Source organism: Triturus cristatus, chromosome 1_1, assembly GCF_964204655.1.
Source record: "Triturus cristatus chromosome 1_1, aTriCri1.1, whole genome shotgun sequence".
Taxonomy (NCBI): domain Eukaryota; kingdom Metazoa; phylum Chordata; class Amphibia; order Caudata; family Salamandridae; genus Triturus; species Triturus cristatus.
The window spans coordinates 1,289,518,672-1,289,545,303 of record NC_140579.1 but is presented as its reverse complement, the minus strand read 5'-3'; the positions used below and the strand labels follow the sequence as shown (position 1 = coordinate 1,289,545,303).

At 45.9% G+C, this 26,632-nt stretch overlaps 1 protein-coding gene across 5 annotated transcripts in view; it reads left to right on the top strand.

Annotated features, from left to right (window-relative positions):
• FRS3 (fibroblast growth factor receptor substrate 3) overlaps window positions 1–26,632 on the top strand; it is a 284,142-nt gene that overhangs the window by 163,753 nt on the left and 93,757 nt on the right. For 3 of the 5 annotated variants that reach the window (XM_085652706.1, XM_085652695.1, XM_085652716.1), the window contains 2 exons: window positions 1,323–1,404; window positions 1,940–2,126. In XM_085652706.1, coding sequence (XP_085508832.1) covers window positions 1,345–1,404; window positions 1,940–2,126 — 247 coding nt within the window. In that variant the 5' untranslated portion in view covers window positions 1,323–1,344. Of the gene's footprint in view, window positions 1–1,201; window positions 1,405–1,939; window positions 2,127–26,632 lie in introns of all 5 variants that reach the window. The other 2 variants (XM_085652685.1, XM_085652675.1) reach the window with 1 other exon arrangement.

Sequence of the window (26,632 nt, the reverse complement as noted above, 5' to 3'; positions counted from 1 at the left end):
TTGTTTTGTTTCAACTAGTCTTTGTGCAAAATGTGCAAAAATAGTAGCTAAAATGGTTTTCTGGAAAAACCATTCTGTGATACCTATTTCAGTCTGTAACTGAGGCTTGTGAAAAGTTTAGTAAGTAGTTTGCCTTCTCCACATGACCATGGTCTGAGAGTCTCCATGGATGCTTTCTAAATTCCCATTTCAGCTTATGTTCCTAAGGGGTCCCACCTGATGCCATATTTAAGATTATTTTCTGCTCTTGCATAAAATGTTAGAACTATAGTGTCTCACAGTTAGCGGATGACACTTAGTATTACTTCCACCATCTACATATTTAAACATTACTCTTTGATAGATATGGTAACTGCCTAACTTCAAAGACTAATGGAGCCAAACAAAGTGTCTTCATTTGTAATTTTTTTAAAAATAACAATAAGATAAAATATACATGACACTCTACACCCAGAGTGTGGAACATTTTGGATAGGGTACAGTAAGATCACTGCGTGTCAACGAACTGACAGAGGAATCTCGTTTATCCATGGAACATCAAATAAAAAGAGGTAAACTATTCTATCACCGATAAGTGCTTTTCGACTACAACCCCTACTGCAGGAAAATTATAGGATGACCAGAGCTATGGTTAGTCAAAGAATACACCTTTGTAACTTATTCTGTCTTGGAATACTTTAAAATAAGTGAACAGCGTAAGGAAATCGCAGAACTTGCAAAAACAGTGGACATGACACCTAGACAAAATGATACAATGCCAGCCTGACTTTGTTTGCATTGGATTTTTTACAGTTCAGGTACAGTGCTTGGTCAACTTCAGATCAATTGATGTTGATCTGAAATTCAAAAAATATCTGCAGATAGTGTAATGGTCAGCCACATGCCCTAAGGGATGTTTTCTTTTAGATAATCTTTTTTCACATGACCCGTTCAGGATTATATAGTCATGCTAGAAAAGTGGGTATATGTTTAACTTAAATTAAGAAAATAGTGTACTAAGGCTTTTTAAAGTGCACTTCTGAATAAGATGAAGGTGCACTAAATGACCAGTTTCGCGTCTTTTTTTCAACCTAAACCATAAAGTCTTAGAAAACTGAATGATACAGTGAAGTATTAACATTTGTTTCTCACAATATTGATTTTGTATCCTTTTCTCTAAATAAAAAGTAGAATAAACATTGATGAACGTTTATCTCTGCAGGTTTCTACTTGAAACAAAACAGCTGCTTCTGGGGTTCAAGGATACAAAGTGTTGAAGAGGAATACATATATTTGAAGAATGTTACAATCCATTTTAAAGGAGTAACTCCTCTTACTTTCAGAGCTGGTCACATGTGCTGAATTATGGGGAGCTGCTGTAGCTGTCGGGACAGCATTCCGAACCATCACCCCACCAAGTTCAAGGTAGCATGCACATCTTATTGTTTCTCAGACCCACTGTCCTCCTGTCTCATGTATATTTAATTATCCAGTTTCATGTGTTGCTCACTTAAACTATTCTATCCTCAGTACATTCATTCTACTGATGTGATGCTGCCCAATACCAAAGGACCCCACTTCTGCCTTCTCTCTATCCACTTCCAGCCTTTCAGCTCAAGCTTATAATTCCTTGTCTTTATTGTGCCTTCCCTCCAGCATGGTGGGCAATGGATGCTTGTTTAAAGGCAGGATCTGTAGGTGCCCTCTTCTGAGTTACACACTGAGCTTTGAGAGACACTCACTTTCTGCTGAGATCTGTGTTGATGCTTTAAGCCTAATTTTTCCTTTTGAATTTGAAATGTCGAAGTCCTGCTGAGTGCTTTTATGTAGCTTTCTGCTATTTTTTAATTTGTGTCCTTTCTTTCTTTTTTTGTATCCTTGGTTTCTTTGATAATCACACTAACTGATTCCTGGTTTTCTATAAACTGAGGCCTAATGTATGTTTTTCATGGCACTACAGGTTACGAACGTGGATGATGAAGGGACTGAACTGGGTTCAGGGGTCATGGAGCTCACCCAGACAGAGCTTGTCCTCCACACCCGCAAAAGGGACGCTGTTAGATGGCCCTACCTCTGTTTGCGCCGCTATGGTTATGACTCAAACCTCTTCTCATTCGAGAGTGGCCGTCGCTGCCAGACTGGACAGGGTAAGTTGTAGGATGCTGCTTTGGTAAGCGGGAATAAGGGGAACATTTGTAAAACTCTGAAGCTATGTGTACAGGCAGAGCGCAATAATTCGGTGCTGTGGTGCTGCAAGTAAATTAGAAAACCATATAGGATTTGAGTGTTTTGAGGATAGCGCCCAAAGCCATGCTTTTTGGTTGCACATACATTATGACGGAATGTAGTGACATCCCAGTGAATGGACCTGTGTTGGGGTGTGGTGGTTTAGGGACACAGTCTAGGGAGGGGAACTAAGTTGATGGTAAATAATACTATCAGTGTCTGAGTGCTGTTTGCCATAAGAAGTCTTCAGAAGCTTTTGGGAGACATTGTGGACATCTACTGTGTTTTCTATCCTTGTTCACTGCCCTCATAAGGATGTAAAATCAAGGTCTGAGTTACAAATCTTAAAACAAAACTGTTGTCCTGGCTGAGAATCTTGCAAAAGACTGGCACTCACAAAAAGAAAGTTCCCAAAGAATAAAAAGTCTGTGAAATGACGAGACTAAAATCTGCACAACTCCAAAGAGGGAAAGTGTGGAATTGCTTCAGTTAATACTGCAGGAAATCTTTGCGGTTTCCATCTGATCTGACTCAGAGGACAGTTAACTTAAACATACCAATATGGCTTCTCTGTTGTCACAGCAAATTGGCTTCCACAGTATGATTCCTTATTCTGCTACTTGAGCAAAACCTTCCCTAACAGCACACACTGCACCTTCCACTTGTGCTGTGTATTCCCTAGATAACCACCTCATATTAGAAGCATATGTCACAAACACCAGTGACGACTGGTCCTTCAGCCCATACTGACTACTACAGATCAGGCATACTGGTATTCTCCCTCCCCTTTTTCCCTGCAATGGAAGAGTAGCTTATTGGGCTAAATAAATAAAACAGCCAAATGTACTTCCTTAATATTACCATCCCATCGGTCTCGCAGAAATCCAGTGAGGACGTATAAATAAAACGTTCTTTAAGAGGAAATGTGAACTGCAGGAGCTCACATCATCCCAAACATAAAGATGGTTTCCAAACAGGTCCCTTCAAAATGGACCACTCAAACATTTTGGAACGTTAATTTCTTCCAAACTTTTTGCCGTTGACACAGTAAACAGATGTTGATTTTGAGGTAAACTCCAATAAATGAACTCTGGATTATTCTGGTTAATTGTTGCCATTATAGTCTTAGCACTTGGTCCAAAATCTGGCTTGTTGACAACTCCTGGCCCACATACTGTTGAATATATTCATTTAATCAATTACAGATTCACATGTTTGAATTATTCCCCACCATGAGGCTGTGAATCCTTGGATGGAGATGCCACAACAGCAGTAACAAAATCCACTCATATAAAATTGTATCATGTACAGCCTATCACTTATTATATGACTAGGTAGAAAATAAATTAAGTGGAAATGCTTTCTACTTTACTCCTGTCTTGAGTTGCTCACATTTTGTTCTGCATGTACAGTAAAATGGGAAGAATACTTGCATGACAATCTATAAAAAGGAAAACATAGAAGCGAAGATAAAGATCATTCTGTTGATTTAAATTCACCATGGGGGCTGTTCTTTCCTTTCCAATTCTCTCACTACTTGTCGGTGCAGTATTCAGGGACGTGATCTGTCTCTGAGTGTTGGGCCAAGATCCACATTTGTCCCTCTTGAACTACTTACACCTGCTCTGAAATTCCTGGTAAAATGAAGTCACTGTGTAATCCCTATCAAGCCACACGACTAAATGTGTTTGCAGATGACCCTCATTCATGTGTGGTGTATCTACTGCATGAACCCAAATCACAATCTCCAGGAATGTAACTATTTACTAGTCCACTGGGGAAACAAATGGCACTTTCAACCTGAATTGTACTCCATCCTGAGATGAGGGGAGGGTGCACGGTGCACCATCATAATCACCCTCCTAAGGTTCCCAATATAGTAAATGAATGAAGTTACTTATCTCAAGGGATACATGAGTGACTGCCCCAGAGCTCAGCAAGGTCTCCTCATTTTCATTTCTGCCTCCGCTGTTCACTAAACCTGCAGTCTTGTTGACAATCAGTCTGTGTGACTAAAACTGTGCCTGTGGCCACATTGTCAACTGCCATCCCACTAATGACATATCCATTAGTTAAAACACCTCTGTCACTTTAATGTTGCGTTCTCGTTAATGACCACACGCTAATCAAACAGCGACTCGCCAGAGAACGGTAACTATCCATCAACCACCTTGTTATCAGGAGGGTCGAAGAGATTTGCTGTCAATAAGTGATAAACTGTCAAGAGTCAGCTGATCACAGAATAGTCATAAATGATTCCATTATTGATGGTGGAATCAGCTTTATTTATTTTTATCCTTATTTTAAGAGTTTTTTGTTAACAATCCCTGGGTCAGTAGTGAAATGAACAGGTGATGTACACACAAGGGTTACAGATTTACTGTTTATAGCATGTAAATAAAGTTCATGATTTACAATGGCTCAAAAGTTAGCAATACATGGTATAAGACAATTAAAACAACCGACTATAGGCGCACATCAGTTTGGACTAGCTCAGACCATAGTTTATTTGGAGCTACAAGATCAACCATTGCCTTCCTTCTTTTCTAAATAGCTACATATGCCCTGTAAAAGGACGATGGGTTTCAACTTCGAAACTGCATATCTGCTTCATCCTAGTTTCTGGGCAAACCCTTTTTGACGTAATGATGAGTTAGGACAGAGTTAATCTGGTGAGTTTGAGCCGCAAACTTAAATGTACATTTTATTCCAGAATACAAAGTTGTTCTGCTAGCAAAGCCTTTATATTTGGACTCTTTGAATGTGCACTTTGACTTCTGATGGCTTATGTACCTTTAGATTCCTGGATGCTTGCAAAGGATTGATGCGTGACTTCTAGACTGTGCTAAATGGTTGAGGGCCTTGGCTCCAAGGGGTAGTAGGTGTTATGCGGCTCCAATTGTGTCAATGTGGGAATTCTGCCTTTTTTGGTCTGGGGTCCATGTACTAAATGAACCCTAAAATTGAGCACCAAGTACCTAAAGTAGCCCAAGATCCTCATGTAGCTAGGGTGTACGATTCAAGGCTTACAGAGGGAGGTGATGTGGGCTAGAAACTCATGACTCTGTGTACAAAGTATGGATTAATAAATCACCTGTCATCCAAAACTTTGTCTTTTGGATAAATAACTATATTCTAATTCTAGTTGCAACATAAAAAACTACATATACAAGTTGCTATCCTTCAGACATGCCTCAGGGACTCCACTTTCTACAATGATAGGTTTCTGATGTAAGCTTTTGGAACCCAATTTTATGTTGTGTGTTCTTGCACGTTACCACCCTGGAATCTTCATAAATGAATCTCACATTCGATTCTCCAGATGATGGACCCTGTTAGGAGTTAACAGCTGTCTTGCAGCCTACCTTCTCTCCCCATGTGTGTTTGGCTGCTGATATAATTTTGAGCTGGGGCGGCAGGTGTGTAAGTTACAGAGAGGATGAACCACTGCCTGGTACATGAAGTTGTGTACAGGGAGGTGAGAGCACTGCCCACGCATGAGCTCCCACAGTCTTCTAAGCTCCCCTTGGGTGCAAAGACCCTTCCACCTAAAGGGATCAAAGTGTGTGGCAGTAGAGGTACTTGAGAAAGGACGAAGGTGGTGGGGAACGCAAAGGGCATTATGGCGGGAATCCCTTAGGGGACCAAATATGTGTCCAGTGCCCATGCACGATGATCCCTGAGCCCAATAGCGGCGATGTTTAGGGAATCTGTGGGTACTGCTTGCATGACCATCACCTGCAGTAAGTTAATGCAGTACCGGAGAGGCAGGAGCAGTCTCTTTAGGTTTCTCTACTCTGCTACCCCTTCGGTACACTTTCAGAACAGAAGGGAGGGCCAATCATAGCAAAGTCCTTGTTGGGTGTCAATCAGGGCATTCTTGGAGTTCGAGACAAAGGGGGCTTATCCGAAGTTCTTATCGGGATGGACCTTCCCTGCGCTTTACATGGTGAGGGTTGATGGCTACTACTCCATTCTGCGCAGCTCTGCTTCTCTAGGGCACTGGGCTGTGGATTCCTTTGCTAGCAAGAGGTGTACTGTCGGAATACCTCCATTACCCCTGTCCCAGTTCAGAAGGTAGGAACCTTTCTTCAAAGATGTGTCACAGTAAGATTCAAAGTTTCATGTTTTTTTTCCCTGTTTGGCAGCAAAGCTGGCTGTCAAGGATATCAGTCTTGGAACTCATTAAGACTTTCTCCTCTACACTGTTGTGTAGGGTCTGGAAACTGGTATGTAAAAATACCTGCAAAGGTACTTCCTATTATGTTTTTATCCTAAATGTCCGGCACGGTTGTGTTTCTTCGAACCTGTCTCTGTTTTGAGTAAGAGCAGATTTTACGGAAGTGGGTGTCTTTCACACAGGCTGCTCAGTTATGTCTCTTTTGACCTGTAGCTTTGGCAGGAAGGAGGAAAAGACTGGGAAGATCTTAAAACGACTCCCAAGCAACACTAGAAACTCACTTGCTAACCCACCAGCAAGTTGTAATACGGAAACACTTCTACGCTGGACCACCAAGCTACTCACCAAAAACCCCAAGACCATCCAGAATTCGGCAATCAGACTAATCCTCAACCACCCACACAGAACTTGCTGTTCGAGGCATGTGGGCTGCTGAATTCATATCTGTGCATAGATCGCCGCCTAGTGTTAGGTCCGGATGTTTGCACGTTGTTGTCCTGGAAGAGTCTTCGAAGTATCCTTGGATAGGTGACTCCTCCCCTGGACTACAGTGCGCATGGGCATCCTCTCCATCCTCAGATTGTTTTTTTCCGCCATTGGGTTCGGATGTGCTATCTTAGCTCAAGTTAGGAAAATATTTGGTCGAGGCCAAAAGGCCTTTAGTTCGCGTCGGTACTGTTTATCGATCGGGTTTCGATAGAATTTTGTTAGTTTACTAACTTTCAGCACCGACTTCTTTCGCATTTACCAGTCCATCGACTACTTCGACGATGGAATCCAGGACGCCATTCAAAAGGTGTCCGGTATGCAATGCGAAGTACCCACACATCGACGTCCATCCGGTGTGCAACAAATGTCTTTCGCCGGACCACGACGAATCGACATGCATGGCCTGTGCCCGGTTCCGTTCCAAGAAGACTCTGAGGAACCGAAGAGCGGCGAGACTCGAGGCGCGGCACGCGGCACCGGCCCCAACAGACATCTTCGACGAAGCCGACGTCGAAGAATTAGAAGTCATACCCTCCAGTCCCGTTTCCGAACACGACCCCGGATCGGACGAGGGCGACGAGTCACTCTTCCACAGAGGTGAAGACGACACCGAGGTAGGAGACGACGAGGAGGCCTTAGGGGCCGAAGAGAGTAGCTCCAATGATGAACAAGGCCTACCTGTTCAAACCGAAGAAACACCAGCGCCACAGCCTTTGGCTCCGGTCGAGGGATCGCCTTCGGGCCTTACCCGAGACCCATCCCGTAGTTCTTCGGCCCCGCCCTCGGGCCCGGCCTCGGACGTTCAGCGGCAGCCATTGCTGCATAAGCCAGCTGGTTTCCCTACCACAAAACCGAAACCGAAAGCTACTCCGGTTCATCCGAAACTGAAAGTGGCGCTGGTCGGATCGAGGCCTTCCACGCCTTCGACGCCAGCGCAACGCGTCGGCACCGACCGCACCAAGAGGGACTTCGGTGCCGAACTGGAGTCGGGCGACATCGGAGTCGACAAACGGAAAAAGGCCATCGGCACCGAGAAACCTACTCGGCTACCGACGCCAACGACACCGAGGGCAATACCGCCTGCTTCGCCTCGCGTCGCTCCCTCGACGACGCCGAAGCCTCACGTATCGAGGACGTCGACGGTGATCTCCACACCTCGACTCGAGGACCCGCCGGCACCGAAAAAATCCACGCCCGGCTCTACGAACCTGCCCGGTGCCAAAGCCTCAAAGACGCCCCAAGTGCGGCCTGCTGCGACGCAAAGCAACAAAACCACGGCGGCCCTCAAAGACCCGTCGGGTTCCGGCCCGATCGGAGCTCCAGCAACCTCTACGGGGCCAGCCAACATTACCTTCGGCTTGCCTCCGTCAACAATCCCGAAGATGTTCCAACTCAGGACACGGGTTACCCAGACTCCGGTTCCACCGGACGAGACGTCTCCGTCACGTGTCATCGACGCCGACACTGGCAGGATGATTCTCCACGACCGAAGAATAACTTCGGAACCGCCATTGGACCCTTTCAGGATCCCACTAAAAAGGAAGCTGCCTGTGGAATCAGAACCTCTCCTTTACGAACCGTTCCATTCCTCCTACCAGGATCCACACCGGTTCTCCCCCACACGCTCCGACACGGATGCATTGGAGGACTACATGGATGACCAAGCACCCTACCATGTAGACACAGACCCTGATGACCAGCAGGACCCTGATCAAACTTGGGGCGACCCTGCAGACCCCAGTGCACCTCTCGATACACAGGACCCACAACTCTATGGGGCAAAAACATCTCCCACGGAGGATACTGCGGCGTTCAACGCTCTTATTGAACGTGCTGCAAATAACCATGGGGTACAGCTTCACTCAGATACCATCGAGGATGACTTTCTAATGGACACTTTTGCATCCTCAGAAAGACATGTAAAAACTCTGCCAATGCTGAAGGGGGTCCTCAAACCAGCTAAGGACATTTTCAAGGAACCCACCAGGGCACGAGTGATAAACCCCAGGATTGATAAAAAATACAGATCAGCACCTGGGGATCCTACTTACATCAAAGGACAGTTACCACTCGACTCCATCGTCGTAGCGAATGCTCGCAAGAGGGCACACTCGCAAACGACAGGTGACGCTCCTCCCCCGGACAAAGAGTCCAAGGTGCTAGAGACCTCCGGCAAGCGAGTTGCCGCCCAGGCTGCCAACATATGGCGCATAGCCAACACTCAAGCGCTCCTCGCTCGCTAAGATAGAGCGCACTATGACACATTGGAGCAACTACTCCAACATCTCCCTGACCAGTTCAAAGAAGGTGCAGAAATTCTTATCAGAGAGGGACAGCTACTCACAAATGCTTCCATCAAATGTGCCCTAGATGCTGCAGACACGGCTGCCAGGGCCATAAACCCAAGCGTCATGCTGCGACGACATGCCTGGCTACGAATCTCAGGATTCAAGCCTGAGGTACAAAACAACATACTGAACCAGCCCGTCAACCCCGACTATTTATTCGGCCCAGAGGTTGACACCACCCTCAAAGATAAAAAAGGACACGGACACGGACACTGCAAAGTCCATGGGCGCCCTCCAAACTCAGTCCTTTCGGAGCGGCTCCTTTCGTCGCCCCGGAAACAAGGGGGCAGGTAGAGGACAGGGGTCACAACAAACGTATAACAAAGGCAATACACAGACCACCTACGATAAAAACACCCGAGGTGGATATCGTGGCTCCAGTACAAAGGGCAGAGGACGTGGCTACGGCAACACCAGGTCCTCCCCCAAGAACAAGCAGTGACGCCCTCCCCCGACAGGTGTTATGTGGTCGGGAGGAAGGGAGAAGACTACAAAGGTTCCTGTCCACGTGGAACTCCATCACCACGGACAGGTGGGTCAAAGATATTGTAAAATACGGTTACTGTCTGGAGTTAACCTCCACTCCACCCACAATACCACCAAGAAACCGTCCTATGTCCTCAGAGCACTTAACGCTCTTACAGCAAGAGGTGCAAAGTATGCTTCTAAAAGGCGCTATAGAGGTCGTACCCATCCACGAGCAGGGTACGGGGGTTTACTCCCTCTACTTTTTAATTCCAAAGGACGGGTCGCTCAGGCCTATATTAGACCTGAGACCCCTGAACCAGTACATTCTTTCAGAGCACTTTCACATGCTCACCCTACAGCAAGTCCTTCCGCTTCTCAAGCAGGGAGACTTCCTAGCCTCACTGGACCTCAAGGATGCGTACTTTCACATACCCATCCACCCCTCACACAAAAAATACCTCAGGTTCACTGTTCAGGGGCAGCACTATCAGTTCAAAGTCCTTCCCTTCGGCGTGACAACAGCGCCCAGGGTTTTCACGAAGTGCCTAGCTACTGTGGCAGCACATTTACGGAGGCAGCATATACACGTCTACCCCTACCTAGACGACTGGCTCGTTCAAGCGAAGTCAGCCCAGCAATGTGCAAGCCACATGTCCCGCACCATTCACCTTCTTCACAGTCTGGGATTCTCACTAAATTACCCAAAGTCCCATCTCCAGCCCGCACACGTACAACAGTACCTAGGTGCGACTATAGACACTCTGGCGGCCACAGCTCAGCCAAATTTAGTGAGGATCAACAGCATACAACTGCTGATCTCCAAGTTCAAACCCAATCACTCGCTTCCAGCGCGAGTGTTTATGCAGTTGATAGGCATGATGGCCTCCTGCATTTTCATAGTCCCGCACGCGAGGTTACATATGCGCCCACTTCAGGAGTGCCTAGCACGTCAGTGGAATCAGGCTCAAGGACAATTGAAAGACCTAGTGTTGGTGAGCGGTCGGGCATACAACTCTCTGCATTGGTGGAATCCACAAAACCTTTGCAAGGGCCGACCGTTCCAAGAGCCTGTTCCACAAATAGTACTGACAGCGGACGCGTCTCTCCAGGGATGGGGAGCTCATGTACTCCACTACACAGTGCAGGGACTATGGACGACACAACAGAAGAAGATGCACATCAACCTTCTGGAACTGATGGCAATCTTCCTGGCCATGAAGGCATTCAAAGTACATCTGTGCAACAAATTCGTATTGATCCGGACGGACAACATGACTGCCATGTACTACATACAGAAGCAGGGAGGAACACACTCTCCACAGTTGTCTCATCTGGCTCAGAGCATGTGGAAGTGGGCCATTCAAAGGAACATGTTCCTCATGGCGGAACACCTCCCTGGCAAGGACAACCAGATGGCGGATCGGCTCAGCAGACACAGCCACCAGATGCACGAGTGGGAGCTACACCCATCAGTACTCCAACCGTACTTCCAGCAGTGGGGTCATCCAGAGATAGACCTATTCGCGACAAGCGAAAACGCAAAATGCCAAAGCTTCGCCGCCAGATTCCCACATCCGCAGTCGCAGGGCAATGCGATATGGATGAACTGGTCCGGCAGATTTGCGTACGCTTTTCCCCCAGCGCCGTTGATACCGCTGGTGGCTCGCAAACTACGACAACAATCCCTGACACTCGTCCTAGTTGCTCCCACGTGGGCACGCCAGCCGTGGTACACCACCTTCCTCGAACTTTCCGTGGTGCCGCATCAAAGGCTGCGGATCAAACCCGCGCATTTGACGCAGAACCATGGAGAGGTTCAGCACCCAGATCCGCAACAGCTGAACCTGGCGATCTGGCTCCTGAAGTCCTAGAGTTTGGCTATCTCAACCTGCCACCTGACTGTATGGACATCATCAAGGAGGCCAGGAGACCCACTACCAGGGCTTGCTATGCAGCCAAATGGAAAAGGTTCGTCATTTATTGCGGTAATAATGACATCAACCCGCTGGACGCATCCATCCACAACATCATCTGTTACCTCTTACACCTATACCGATGCAATCTGGCGTACACCTCTATACGTGTCCATTTGACCGCAATATCAGCCTATCTGCAAACCCGGCAGCACCTCTCTCTATTCAGAGTGCCTGCCATCAAAGCATTCTTGGAAGGGCTCAAACGAGTCATTCCACCTAGTCACCCACCGGCTCCAATGTGGAACCTCAACTTGGTCCTCACACGCCTGATGGGTCCACCCTTTGAACCTCTACACTCATGCGAGATTCAATTCCTTACCTGGAAAGTGGCCTTCCTAGTAGCGATCACTTCCCTAAGAAGAGTTAGTGAACTCCAGGCACTAACCGTTCAAGAGCCATTTATTCAGGTTCACGCCAACAGGGTCGTACTACGTACCAACCCCAAATTCATGCCCAAGGTAATATCGCAGTTCCACATGAATCAGACTATTGAACTGCCCGTTTTCTTCCAAAACCCACAAACTGTTGCAGAAAGGGCACTACATACACTAGATGTACGGAGGGCCCTCATGTACTACATCGACAGGACTAAACCATTCAGGAAGACAAAACAACTGTTCGTTGCCTTTGCCCCACACCACAAAGGTAACGCCATCTCCAAAGCAGGGATAGCCAGATGGATAGTTAAGTGTATTCAAATTTGTTATCAAAAGGCAAAACGCACATTAACTATCCCACCACGAGCCCACTCAACACGTAAGTTGGGGGCTTCCATGGCCTTCCTAGGAAATATTCCCCTGCATGATATATGCAGAGCAGCCACATGGTCCACTACACACACATTTACAAAACACTATTGTGTAGATGTGCAGTCAAAACAGCAGGCAGCTGTAGGACAGGCTGTTCTCAAGACACTTTTTCAGACCGCTGCAGCTGGCACGGGTAGCCGCCGCTAATAGAGGGCACTGCTATGTATTCTATGCACAGATATGAATTCAGCAGCCCACATGCCTCGAACTGAATATGCTACTTACCAGTATGCATCTGTTCTTGGCATGTAGGGCTGCTGACATTCATATCGCCCTCCCTCCTCCCCGGCGCCTGTCGCAGCTGCAGCTCTCAGAATTACTGCAAGCATGGTCATCACTTTCTGTATCTACTCCATCACTGCCACAATGGCGAAAAACAATCTGAGGATGGAGAGGATGCCCATGCGCACTGTAGTCCAGGGGAGGAGTCACCTATCCAAGGATACTTCGAAGACTCTTCCAGGACAACAACGTGCAAACATCCGGACCCAACACTAGGCGGCGATCTATGCACAGATATGAATGTCAGCAGCCCTACATGCCAAGAACAGATGCATACTGGTAAGTAGCATATTCATTACACCACACAACGGAGCGCCCCTGGCTCCTGATACACAAACATGGTTGTTTCAAACTTCTCATACACACTTGCAAGGCACTTCACAATTCATCCCCTCCTGCCTTAACAGTCGCTTCTCCTTCCACTAACCACCCAGACACCTCCACAGCACAGGACTCCAAATCACACACATCACACACATCCCACGCATACACAGAACCAGACCAGGAGGACTGGCCTTCTCTTAAATTGCTCCTAAAGGATGGAACAGCCTCCCACTCGTAAATCCGAGTTTCCTCCTCTTTTCTTGAATTCTGCAAAAAGCTGAAGACATGGTTTTTCAATTAATCAATGTGCCAGAGGCAGGGCTTGGCGCACACACCTGCTCAGTGCCAGGATACCCTTGCAGGTGATGGTGCGCTTTACAAATACACATAACCTAACAGTGCCAGCAGTCTGGCAATTTTTTCAAAAGGGCCATCAGTTTAAAAAGCGTGTTCCTTTTCAGCCCAGCATGTACTCTCTCTCAAAGGAGCAGTACACATCAGGTGTTCCTCCAGACTGGAGGTGTCCCTTGCCAGTTAACAGATATCAGCGCGTTCACAAGATCTTCATGTTTACAAAGACATGTTTCGAGTGAATCTCGGGGGCAGGGTTGCATTATCTGCCATGCATAGAGACCTCATAGAGTCCCAAATAATAACTTGTTACTCCAGTATTGGAACTTTCATAGATTCCCATAGCTTGTATCATTCCCCATCGTCGGAATGGGAGTCTCGGTATTCAAAATAATATAGCAGTAGGTACAAAAGAGAAAGAAAGAAGGCCTAGGCCTCATTCCCTTTTGTAGCATATCTACCTCTTTTTGTAAAAGAGACCAAAATAAAGCAACAACCAATCAGATTAGCCTCACCCCACAGAACCTTCCTGAGAGAGCCTCAGAGCCTCCGATTTTCTACCGCACGTTGTGCTTAGGGAGTCTCCTTCGAGCTCTGCTCACTTCAACTCTGACTGCTTTTTTCCAAAATATTTACTTCAAAATTGTTGGTGTTTCATTCAGGAATGTCTGACAATGAGAAGAAAGCCCTTTTCAAACCTTGTTCCACCTGTGGCAAAAAGAGGCTGTACGTGGAGGATAGGCATAAGGACTGCATTTATTGCCTGTACCCAGATCATAAGGCTGCGGAATGCAAGATCTGCCGCACCTTCTCTACGAAGACCCTCCGGGACTGTGAGGGTCGCCTTCTCACGTGGCTCCAGAAGGTGAAGTCAAGGAAGGGTGCTCTGTCCAGTGACAGTGAGGACTCATCCTCTGGCACCTCCTCTCGCAGGTCAGTGAAAAGGGGTAGGGCTTCCCCTTCACCATCCCCTGACCGTCCTGTTAAGGCCTCAAAAAAGACCCCCCGTGAGTCTGATAGCCGGAGTCCGAGTGAATCTCCAGCACGGTTCCTAGGGGCTATCTTGGACATGTCTCTCAACAAGGCTTCTCCGACCTTCGAAAGGCAAGAAAAGCTGAGGTCCTTGGCTCATTTGTTGAGAAAAAGAAAGTGTCTTTCGGTGCGCCGTTACAAATCCCTTCTAGGCGTGATTTCTTCATGCATCCCTCTGATACCCCACTGCAGATTGCAGATGCGTTCTCTTCAAGAGCAACTAGACTTGCAGTGGCAACAAATTCACTGCTCTTTCGACGACAAGGTGGTGATTACTGCGGCTATGAGGGAAGCCGCCTTGTGGTGGACACAGGAGGAGAATTTATCCCAAGGTCTATCCTTCGTAAGCAATCCGGCCCCTTAAGTTGTCACAACAGATGCCTTGCTGGACGGCTGGGGCGCGGTGCTTCAGGACTTGCAGGTCAGCGGGCATTGGTTACCCAGGCACCGCCTTCTTCATATCAACCTCCTGGAACTCAGAGCGATTCGTCTGGCTCTTCAAGCATTTCTTCCGCGGTTGCAGGGTTCGGCGGTTCTTGTCCGCACGGACTAAACCACGGCCATGCATTACATCAACAGAGATGGGGGTACCAGATCTCTTCTGTTGTCGCAGGAGGCCCAGAGGATTTGGGAATGGGCGATCCTACACGGAATATCGCTCACTGCGGATCACCTACCAGGAGTGCTCAACAAAAAGGCGGACAGGCTCAGCAGGCTTTCATCAGTCAGCCACGAGTGGGAACTAAACCAGATTGTCTTGGACATTTTTCACCAGTGGGGCAAACCTTCAATAGATCTTTTTGCTACCCCGGAAAACAGAAAATGCCAGTCTTACGCAAGCAAAGTTCACCATCGCGGATCGCTGGGGAATGCGCTTTCGATAGCTTGGTCAAGCGCATTTGTGTACGCTATTCCCCCCATTCCGTTAATACCGAGGGTACTCAGAAAGATCAAGACGGAACCATGCAAGATGATCCTAATAGCCCCGGCTTGGCCGAGGCAGTTTTGGTTCACGGAGCTTCACCTTCTTTCTCTGGTCCCTCCACGTCCTCTACAGATAATTCCGGATCTTCTCACGATGTCCCAGGGCCAGGTCTGGCATCCAGATCCTCGTTCCTTACACCTCTCAGCATGGCTCCTGAGCAGCGAGAAGTCCTAGATCTTCCTCTCTTGGACGAAATAAGGGATGTTCTATCTCAGGCTAGAGCTCCTTCCACTAACAAGACTTACCGTCTCAAATGGAAACGCTTTTGCATCTGGTGCCATCAGCAAAGTGTGGATCCTTTCTTGTCTCAGCCTCATCAAGTTCTTCCTTATTTCCTGTCCTTGGCGAAGGCAGGTTTGGCTCATTCGTCCATAAAGGTTCATTTGGCGGCAGTTTCTCGTTACAGACGCACTGCCTCTGGGCCGTCTCTTAGGTCCTCTAGAATTGTCAAGCAATTTCTCAAAGGCCTATTTCGAGTTTTTCCTCCTGTGAGACCTCCGCCTCCCACATGGCATTTGAACTTGGTTCTCACCCAGCTGATAAAGCCTCCTTTTGAACCGGGTCATCGAGTGGATTTGAAATTCCTCTCATGGAAATTAGCACTCCTTCTTGCTCTTACTTCAGCAAGATGTATTGGAGAGTTACAAGCTCTTACAATCCAGAAACCTTTCCTCCAATTCAAACGGAATACAGTAATTCTACGGACTAATACAAAATTCATACCAAAGGTGCCCTCGGACTTTGATTTAAATGAGCCGGTAATTCTCAAGGCTTTCTTTCCTCAGCCGTCTACACCGGCGGAAAGGGCACTTCATTCGCTGGACGTGCAGCGGTGCTTGAAATTTTATCTAGACCATACTAAAGCCTTTCGAAAATCTTCGCAATTGTTCATTGCATTCAGTGCTCCCCGCAAAGGCTTACCCCTGTCCAAGCAGGTTATTGCTCGATGGATCTCCAGTGCTAAACAGTTCTGTCATTCTGCAGCGGAGAAGCCTCTAGAGGGCAGAATTCGAGCTCACTCGACAAGGTCCATGGCTTCCTCTACGGCTCTTTGCGGGGGTCCAGATTAAAAACCTCTGCAGGGCTGCGACTTGGAGCAGCGTGCCCACCTTTACAAGACATTATTGCCTGGAGACCTTGGCACAGGAAGACACGGCTGTGGGCCAGGCAGTCCTGAGGAACCTCTTCCATTGAGTGGTTAGCTTTCCTTTCTTCCCTCCTTCCTTTCTTCTGGTTCTTACACATTTTGCTATGTGTTTATGTGATTGCATTTTACTTCTTGAAAAAAAAAAAAGAAAGATAAATGTGAAATATGGTTACGGGGCATGCGATGTCTCATGGAAAGCAAAATGTGTTTACTTACTGCTAGCTACTCTGATACAAGCTATGGGAATCTATGACAGTTCGAATACTGGAGTAAGAAACAAGTTACTTACCTGTAACTTTGGTTCTCCAGTATTGGTAACTTTCATAGATTCCCATGTGCCCACCCTCCTCCCCTGGGAAAGCTCTGCACTCGGCAGGTTTGGTTGTACTGTTACACAACGGCTACGAAAATCTGAGGCTCTGAGGTTCTCTCAGGAAGGTTCTGTGGGGTAAGGCTATTCAGATTGGTTGTTGCCTTATTTTGGTCTCTTTTACAAAAAGAGGTAGATATGCTACAAAAGGGAATGAGGCCTAGGCTGCCTTTCTTTCTCTTTTGTACCTACTGCTATATTATTTTGGGTACCGAGACTCCCATTCCGACGACGGGGAATGATGCAAGCTATGGGAATCTATGAAAGTTACCAATACTGGAGTACCAAAGTTACAGGTAAGTAAATTGTTTATTTTTATGTAACATTTTACACCGGATATTGGTACAAAGCATTCTGTATTTTCTTGGAGTTATTGAACAGGAATCGTCCAGCTACAATAGGTCAAATACTGGTGTATTTATTTGTTAAATCCTTCATTTTTTTTTTAAATACAGTAAGTCTATTACCAGCCTATTTGTACTTTGTTTAAAATTGAGTCTTCCTGGAAAGCGTGCATTAGGTATGTTTTAAATTGGCACCTTGCTTCTTGAAAAAAAGCACCCTTTTAGTGTATTGTAGATATCCTCCTATTCTTTATAAAACTAAGCCATAATGAGGATCCCACAGACAATTTGTTATATATTTTTCCCTTCTGGGTAGTGAGTACATTTCTGTAACTAAATAGTTTTTTACGCTTACATATGTGAATCGCCAGCATCTTTCTTATTGTCTGATAAGGGGAACTTTGTCTTCAGTACTCATAAACACAGATGTCCTTATTCTTAGTTTTACCTGAGTTATTTCCCCTCCGAGAATAGGGTCTCAATGACCTAAATGCTACCAAAATATGCAGTTCTTTTTTTTTTTTTTCTTTTTTCACCGGTTCACTAGTTTCCGGGTGTACTTCTCAACCTGCCCTTTTCAGAGTTAGGATGTTTGGCTCACTGAAATGCAGTGTATGGTCTCGGGAACTGTGGTCCTCTCTCGAAGTAATCCTACAAGAGACCCCTGTGGCCCTTTAAATTAAAGTGTATTAAAGGGCTACATGTGCAAAGACATCCGCATGGCCACCAGCACATAGCCCTAGGTCTCCACCCCTCATCTCTTCAACTCCTAACTCCCAAATGACAAGCATTTACCTGCGCACCAGCTCCAACATTGCATTGATGACCTCACAAGAGACTTCATTTCTGGAACATTTTGCACAAGATTAGATTTAAATGAACATCGTACAGATTGATACATTTCTTACACCCTGTTAAAATATCCTCCCAATCAGTAAACAAAACAAATGTCACTTTGAACTCTTCTCATAATAAATCGCTAGTAGCTATGCACATTGCACCAGCATCATCTCTACTAAAAGTCATCCATTAGCAAGCTTTTGACTTCTTAACCCTATTGGTGTTACTTGGAGATGAAGGGGGTTTTCTCTGACTGATCTGAGGTGGTTTGTCGTCCTAGATCATCTTGTACAGGTCGGTTATCTTTGCATTACATACCCGTCCGTCTCCAAGACACTTCAGCGTGCAAAAAAAAATTAAAGTAGGCAATGTTTCTTACATGACAGTGGCATGCCTACTGGAGCAGAACAGTGTACTTTGGCATCGTACCCACTATGCAGAGATATTCAAGAAATCTGGTTACGACTTGCTCAGTTCCTCTGGACAACATAGATAGGAAGATAATTACAATCGGTACGAGAGGAAACACGTTTGTGGCCACATTAGTTATAGCTGTGAATATGACCATATTTCTAATTGCTATGACAATTGGCTTTGACATGACACAGCCCCATTCAGAGGAATGCTACCAGAAGAACATTGTCCAAGAAAAGTTATTCCTCAAAGGGGGATATCAGACTTTATTCACATCATGACTGGAAATGTGCTGAAGAGGTATTACAGACCATCAAGGTAGACCTACAAACTGCCAAGTATTTAACTGTCCTAAAAGTTAACCATCCCACACATCCCATATTTCTAAAAAATGGAGCCCTTCAGAGGCAGAGGATCTTCCAGTATAGAGCATTCCGTCTAAACAAGTAGCCTGTCCTTCAGTAGAGTTGTCATTACAGTCCTCCACACCTTCTCAGACATCAAAGTGCAACAGCTGCCAAATTGCAAGGGCAACCCAGAAACACATTAAATCGCAGATGACTTCTCTCACATCTTTGCCATTCAGAATCGACAGTCATCAGGCAACATGGCAGGGCATAACCTCGGAGAGATGCGTTTTTTCTATTTGTATTAGCCATTCACTGAAACGGACCAAAAGACTGATTTTGTCCACCGCCCCCCCTTCCTCCCTGAAGAGGCAGAATCGCCAACATTTACGTTCTGTGCAAGAGGAAATTTTGCTAATTAGTGGTTTTGCTCAAAATCCTGTCTTGTGACAGAGAAATAATGTGACCGGTGACTACTTTCGCCCTTAACATTTTCAGTAAGTATTTGAGAAAATTAGATCTCAAAACTAGACATGAAACTTCAAAACGGTCATCTCTAAGACATGCTGTCATTCCTGGAGCAAGAACACCAGAAATGCCAATACTGATACTCTTATGAAGTAAAGTCACACGGTCTCTGAACATTAATCATTGACAACCGGAACTAATCAATAGTCATTTATTTTTAGAAAAATACTTCCATTTGAATTGATTACTTTCTCATTCACATTTAGATCAATCTGTACATCAATAAAAAAACACAACCAAAATAATTAGACAAATATACAATAATGACTAACTGCCATCCAAGCTTACATAAACCTATACAAATCAAATTCTTCAGTCACCCAACATACAACAATCATCTAATCACACACAGCACTTAGCTAACTAATTACACAACACACTTATTGCATACACACAACATTACTTCCTCGGTAATGCGTCACTTTTTTAACTTTCTTAAACCAAGGATAAAGAGCCAAACAATGTGACTTAATAACATAGTTTTCTCAACACTGCACATAGTACTAATAGTTTTTCAAGATAAGTCAAAGCTCCTTTTAACACCGTGCACAAGAGATAAACTCTGTATGAAAATAAATGTTTGGTACATGAAACAAAGACCAGGTCTACGCGTTTCGAACCCTCTTCTATATAAGGTTCTCATCCGGACCAAACTGTGCCATTTGCCAAACATTTATTTTCATAAAGAGTTAAAGAAAGTTAAAAAAGTGACGCATTACCGAGGAAGTAATGTGTGTATGCAGTAAGTGTGTTGTGTAATTAGTAAGCTAAGTACTGTGTGTGATTAGATGATTGTTGTATGTTGGGTGACTGTAGAATTTGATTTGTATATGTTTATGTAAGCTTGGCTGGCAGTTAGTCATTATTCTATATTTGTCTAATTATTTCGGTTGTGTTTTTTATTGGTGTACAGATTGATGTGAATGAGAAAGTAATCAATTCAAATGGAAGTATTTTTCTAAAAATAAATGACTATTGATTAGTTCCGGTTGTCAATGATTAATGTTCAGAGACCGTGTGACTTTACTTCAAAAGAGTATCAGTATTGGCATTTGTGGTGTTCTTGCTTCCATAGGGTTCAGCCTTACTGATTAGAGCCAAACCCATTGTTGTTCTTTGCTCATTCCTGGAGAGCGGTAACTTACTTTCATCAGTCACCAGTACGGCTATTTTCACAGTCTACTGTACCTCAATCCTATGGTAAATCCGATGGAATTTACTAACATGCAATTTGTTCACCTTTTGACTATCCCCAAACGCCATACTAAATTCAAACTTCTAACCGCAATATTCCCCCATGAGCTGGTTGGTGGTGCCATCAGACTTCCCAAAAGTAACAGTGTGAAGCAGTCACAGGGGCCATCCTTGCACGCTGATTCCAATCCCTTTTTTCCTTGTCCGTTGACCCAGAACCAGAGCTGTGCTCCACCTGTGTCTGTAATGACTCCTGCAGTGTGGCAAGGAAATTGTTTCCCTCCTCTCAAGGTCACAGGTGCTTTCTGTGACTGCAGGGAGTAAATGTCAGTCACAAATCCCCTTGATGTTTGCCTGTGGTGCCTTGGTTCCAGACATGACAAAGGTTTGCATGGTGAATGCGCCCTGATGCACCCAAAGGTGATCATGGAGCGGGATGCGAAGTTCTGCATTTGTAGAACGAAAGAATTGGTTGTACTTGAAACAACAATCCCAGTCTCTAGGCTGCCCCAGTACCAAGTACCTATTTCATTCTAAGTCATTAGTTAAGTCAATATTAAGGTTGCGGGATTAGTCTCCCACCTGCCACTCCTGTACAAGAGTGAAGCTGTGCATTTGATACTCTAAGGGTCTGACTCTGGAAGCATCATCAGACACTGCACCTATTTTGAGGCGGGTCCTGCCACTAAATAGGCTTCACTGACCATCATCGAAACCGCAGCAGATAGACTTCTTCAAAAGAGGTCATGCTGTAGATTTTCAAGCGGATGCCTGCTCCTTCTCTGCCCATTTCGGTCCAATGAGTAGGAGGGGTGGCTCCCTTCCCTGGTGCCAACTGACCCAGTTGGGATTTCTTCCAGCTTCTTACGAGAGATAGCTCTTGCTCCCACTCAGTCTCTGTTCACATCAGTGCTGACTCAAATGGATCACCACCAATCGGGTCTCGAACTCCGCTTGGACTAAGCCCATGTTGCACTAAGAAATCACTAAAGCTCAGCTCTAATTCAGAAGCAGTCCAGGGACTTCAAAAGGTACCACATGATGATGACAAATCCGCCCCCCCCCCTCTTCCTTCCTGACCCCCCTCTTCCTGCCCCTTACAGTACTGATGCTGGATTGAAGGACCTGGACATGCAAAATACTAGTGGTCTAGACCAGTGGTTTATAACCTATGATCCGGTTGAGGACCTCTTGAGGTCCCCGACACCTATTCGGGGGGCGGGCGGGGGGGGGGGGGGGGGGGGGTGGTTATATCGTATATGTGAAGAAATTTGAAATTGAAAGCTAAAAATCCAATTAATATCAACATTTAGATTGGTGTGCTGTGCAAGTACAGCACATGGAATCAGTCTAGTATGGACTGTTGGTAGCCTCAGCTGTAGCAGCAATAGCATCTGCTGACAAAAACAGAGCATGCCTTAAGGACAAAAAAGACAGTGATATACTAGTTTCTTGCACTTTGCCTTGTATTTTAGATCAAAATAAAACATTCAATGTGTTTTTTGTATGAATTAACTAACTTCCTTAATTTGAGTATCTGTTTGATGTATACATGTTTTTATATAGTGATTTGAGGTTAAAATCATAGAAACTACTTGGATGAGGGTCCTTGCCTTCCAGTAGTTATTCACTGGGGTTCCTCAGAGGTCAAAAGGTATAATAACCATTGGTCTAGACACTTCTCCTGAGACCGGATTAGAATCTCCTCCAGAGCCATCCACGGGAGAAAGTGTTGGTGGTTGTTGTCCAGAGAGCAGCAGAAGTACTTGATTTACAACTCCCAACTATTGAGATAAAGCCAACTTATTGATGAAATAATTATTATAGTCTTGGCATTCAATAATAGGATAGGATAGTCATTTGTATAGCGCAACGAATGCCGGAGCGTCTTGGCGCTGGTAGAGAGAGAGGGAGAAACATCATCTTCATCAGCGAGTCTCATTAAAGAGCCATGTTTTTAACCGTTTTCTGAAAGCTTGATGATTGCCTAATGATTTCATAGAGCAGGGAAGCTTATTCCAAAGGCCAGCGGCACGGAAAGAGAAGGCTCTGCCACCCCATCTGACTTTGCGTATCCGATTTATCTTGATGAGGCTTTGTGTAGTGGACCTTAAGACCCGGCCGGTTACATAAGGAATGAAAAGCTTCTGAACATCCTTGGCTCCTCTTCCAAATACAGCCTTATGTACTAAACCTATAGCTTTGAATTCTATACGCTGCTGGATCGGGAGCCAGTGTAATGTTTTAATGCCACCAGAGATAGATTGGTCTGTGGGAACAGCTATCAGAAGTCTTGCAGCAGCATTCTGCAGAGTCTGCAACCGCTTCATCTGAGTCTTATTTATCCCTAACAGCAAGGCGTTGCAGTAGTCAAGTCTCGATAATACAAGAGCCACCACCACCGTCTTGCGAAGGTCAGGTTCGAAGAAAGGAAGAATCTTCCGCAGAGTCCTTATTAAAAAGGAACATGATGAAGCGAGGTTGCTGACGTGTGCTGAGAAATTGAGCTGATTGTCAAAGAGCATACCCAGGTTCCTGACTTCATGTACAGGACTAGGGCACTCCCCCGCCTCCACCGGCCACCAAGATCCATTCCACACGGGGCTGCCCTGGCCAAACTCTATGATCTCCGTCTTCTCTGTGTTAATTTTCAGGAAACTCTCCCGCATCCAGCTCATAATCTCAGACGGGCAGCTATGAAAATTAGAAGCCACATCGTTTGATTGTTCCACAGTCGAGACTATGAGCTGGGAATTGTCGGCATAGGAGATTATGGTAAAACCATATTTCCTAATGAGCTTGGCCAGGGGGGCTATATAGATGTTAAAAAGCGTTGGTGATAAGCCAAAACCCTGCGGAACCCCACAGGGTAGATGGAAAGTGTTAGACTGCAGACCATCCCACAGCAAACTCTGCTCCCTACCTTCCAAAAAAGAGGAAAGGAGGGACAGAGCGGTTCCCTGCACACCAATCTCCTGAAGCCTCCGCCTCAACACCGTGTGGTTGACCGTGTCGAAGGCAGCTGACAAATCTAACATCACCAGCACTGCCCTGCCTCCCCCGTCCACTATACCGCAAATTTTCTCCGCTGCCACCAGGAGTGCTGACTCCGTGGAGTGCTGAGCACGGAAACCGTAGTGAGAGGAGTCAAGCAGATCATGGGAGACCAAATATTCTGTTAGGACCTGGTTTAACTCCCTCTCCATGACCTTAGCCGCCATAGGAAGTGCAGCAATCGGACGGTAGTTCTTTAAGATGAGGATCCAAGGTGGTTTTTTTTTTTTAACAACGGTCTAATTATTGCCCTCTTCCAGCTTAAAGGGTAACTACCAGACTTGATTGATTAGCGGAGACAGCTCTCCTGCAATAACCTCTGCCGCACGATGAAATACTGATGGGGGGCATGGATCCAAATGTGATCCTGATTTTATTAAGGTAATCAACCTACACGTTTCCTCCACCGAAATAGGAGGAAAGTTACTAAGGCCAGTGTCGTCCTTAGGACTAGCTACCTGCTCCTGGCCGCAACACTCCGAGCTAGTAAAGGAGCTCATGAAGTCGTTGTGAATTGTCTGAACCTTATCCTGAAAGTACAGAGCCAATTTTTGGCATGTTGCTAAGTCAGGCCGATATGTGCTATCTTGAGGGGGCTTAGAAAGAGCAGATATGGTCTTGAAGAGCTCCTTAGCCGAATTACCGGCTTCCCTGATCTTGGTGGCAAGAAAAGTGCTTTTAATGGCGATTATTTCTGACCTGTAGGTTGTGAGAGCACGATTGTAATGTTCTTTACCCTCAGCACTGTAATCCCTTCTCCACATACGCTCTGCCCTCCTACAGATGCCCTTCCGGGCCTTGAGCTCTTTATTATACCATGGCGCGGATGGTTCAGTTCTCCTGGAGCCACGCAGCTTCTCAGGTGCTACCCTATCCACCGCAGCCATCCCTTGAAGAGCAAAGCAGCCTCCGAAGAGTCTTTGCTATGGGTAAGACGCATACTTCCCAGAGCGGAGCAGAGATTGTCCATGGTCACCTGAGACCATGGTCTAATCTTCTGCTTACCTAGTCTGGGGCCCTGAGAGCAAGCTAGTACTCCAGTCCCAATATTAAAATTAACGGCCCTATGGTCAGACCAAGGGAGAGTCATAGTATTAGTTATTTCCAGGTTCATGTTGTTGGTAAAGATACCATCTAAGGTGTGACCCAAACTATGAGTCTGGCTCTTGACTGCCTGGTTGAAATCTAATGCTGCTATACAGTTCTGTCATTCTGCAGCGGAGAAGCCTCTAGAGGGCAGAATTCGAGCTCACTCGACAAGGTCCATGGCTTCCTCTACGGCTCTTTGCGGGGGTCCAGATTAAAAACCTCTGCAGGGCTGCGACTTGGAGCAGCGTGCCCACCTTTACAAGACATTATTGCCTGGAGACCTTGGCACAGGAAGACACGGCTGTGGGCCAGGCAGTCCTGAGGAACCTCTTCCATTGAGTGGTTAGCTTTCCTTTCTTCCCTCCTTCCTTTCTTCTGGTTCTTACACATTTTGCTATGTGTTTATGTGATTGCATTTTACTTCTTGAAAAAAAAAAAAGAAAGATAAATGTGAAATATGGTTACGGGGCATGCGATGTCTCATGGAAAGCAAAATGTGTTTACTTACTGCTAGCTACTCTGATACAAGCTATGGGAATCTATGAAAGTTCCAATACTGGAGTAAGAAACAAGTTACTTACCTGTAACTTTGGTTCTCCAGTATTGGTAACTTTCATAGATTCCCATGTGCCCACCCTCCTCCCCTGGGAAAGCTCTGCACTCGGCAGGTTTGGTTGTACTGTTACACAACGGCTACGAAAATCTGAGGCTCTGAGGTTCTCTCAGGAAGGTTCTGTGGGGTAAGGCTATTCAGATTGGTTGTTGCTTTATTTTGGTCTCTTTTACAAAAAGAGGTAGATATGCTACAAAAGGGAATGAGGCCTAGGCCGCCTTTCTTTCTCTTTTGTACCTACTGCTATATTATTTTGGGTACCGAGACTCCCATTCCGACGACGGGGAATGATACAAGCTATGGGAATCTATGAAAGTTACCAATACTGGAGTACCAAAGTTACAGGTAAGTAAATTGTTTATTTTTATGTAACATTTTACACCGGATATTGGTACAAAGCATTCTGTATTTTCTTGGAGTTATTGAACAGGAATCGTCCAGCTACAATAGATTTTCAATTTGCATGGCCACTTCTTGCTGATCCGTAAGCTCTAGATGGTAATTAAAATCACCTAGAATCATAAACGGATGATAGTCCATCCGAGATTCTAAGAATTGCATGAGCTTTACTGGAAAAGTGGCCTTGGGCCCAGGTGGACGATAGACTAATACTCCTTAACATTTGTAGGAGTTGCCTACATAGATGGTAAAAGAGAAAGCTTCCGCGGGAAGATCTAGGTGTGTCTCCGTACACATTTTTAAATGTGTTGCATATGCAATGGCTATCCCCCCCCCCCCCCCCCCCCCTTCCCCCCTACCTATTCTATCCTGGGAAGTAACCACATACCTGCTAGGTAAGGCAGTGTTCCAGTCTGGACCAGAAGAATTGTCCGCCCAGGTTTCGGATAAAAAGATTGTCAGGCGCGCTTCGCTCAATCAGGTCATAAATTTGATAACTGTGTTTATGTAGGGAGCGTACGTTTACCAAGATGCAGCTCAACGTATGCGGTATTTTAGCTCTTGTCGTGATGTGCGTGTCCGCTGGGCACTTACTCACTGCCTCTACTATATGCTGGCTGTTCGTCACCTTATTCAATCCCAACCCTATGTGATGTCCCTCCTTCTGGAAGTCACATCTAGTGCAGTGCCCAAGCTCTGAGAGTTCCCCACATGGGTCCCAGTCCTGGGACCTGCATGGTGCTCTATCCAAAGCCAGCAGCTCACCGCTGCTATAAAGGTGGACGTGAGCAAGGGCAGGGGTCCCGGCGCTGGGCGCTGACCGGGCGCAGACGGGCTTGCCTTT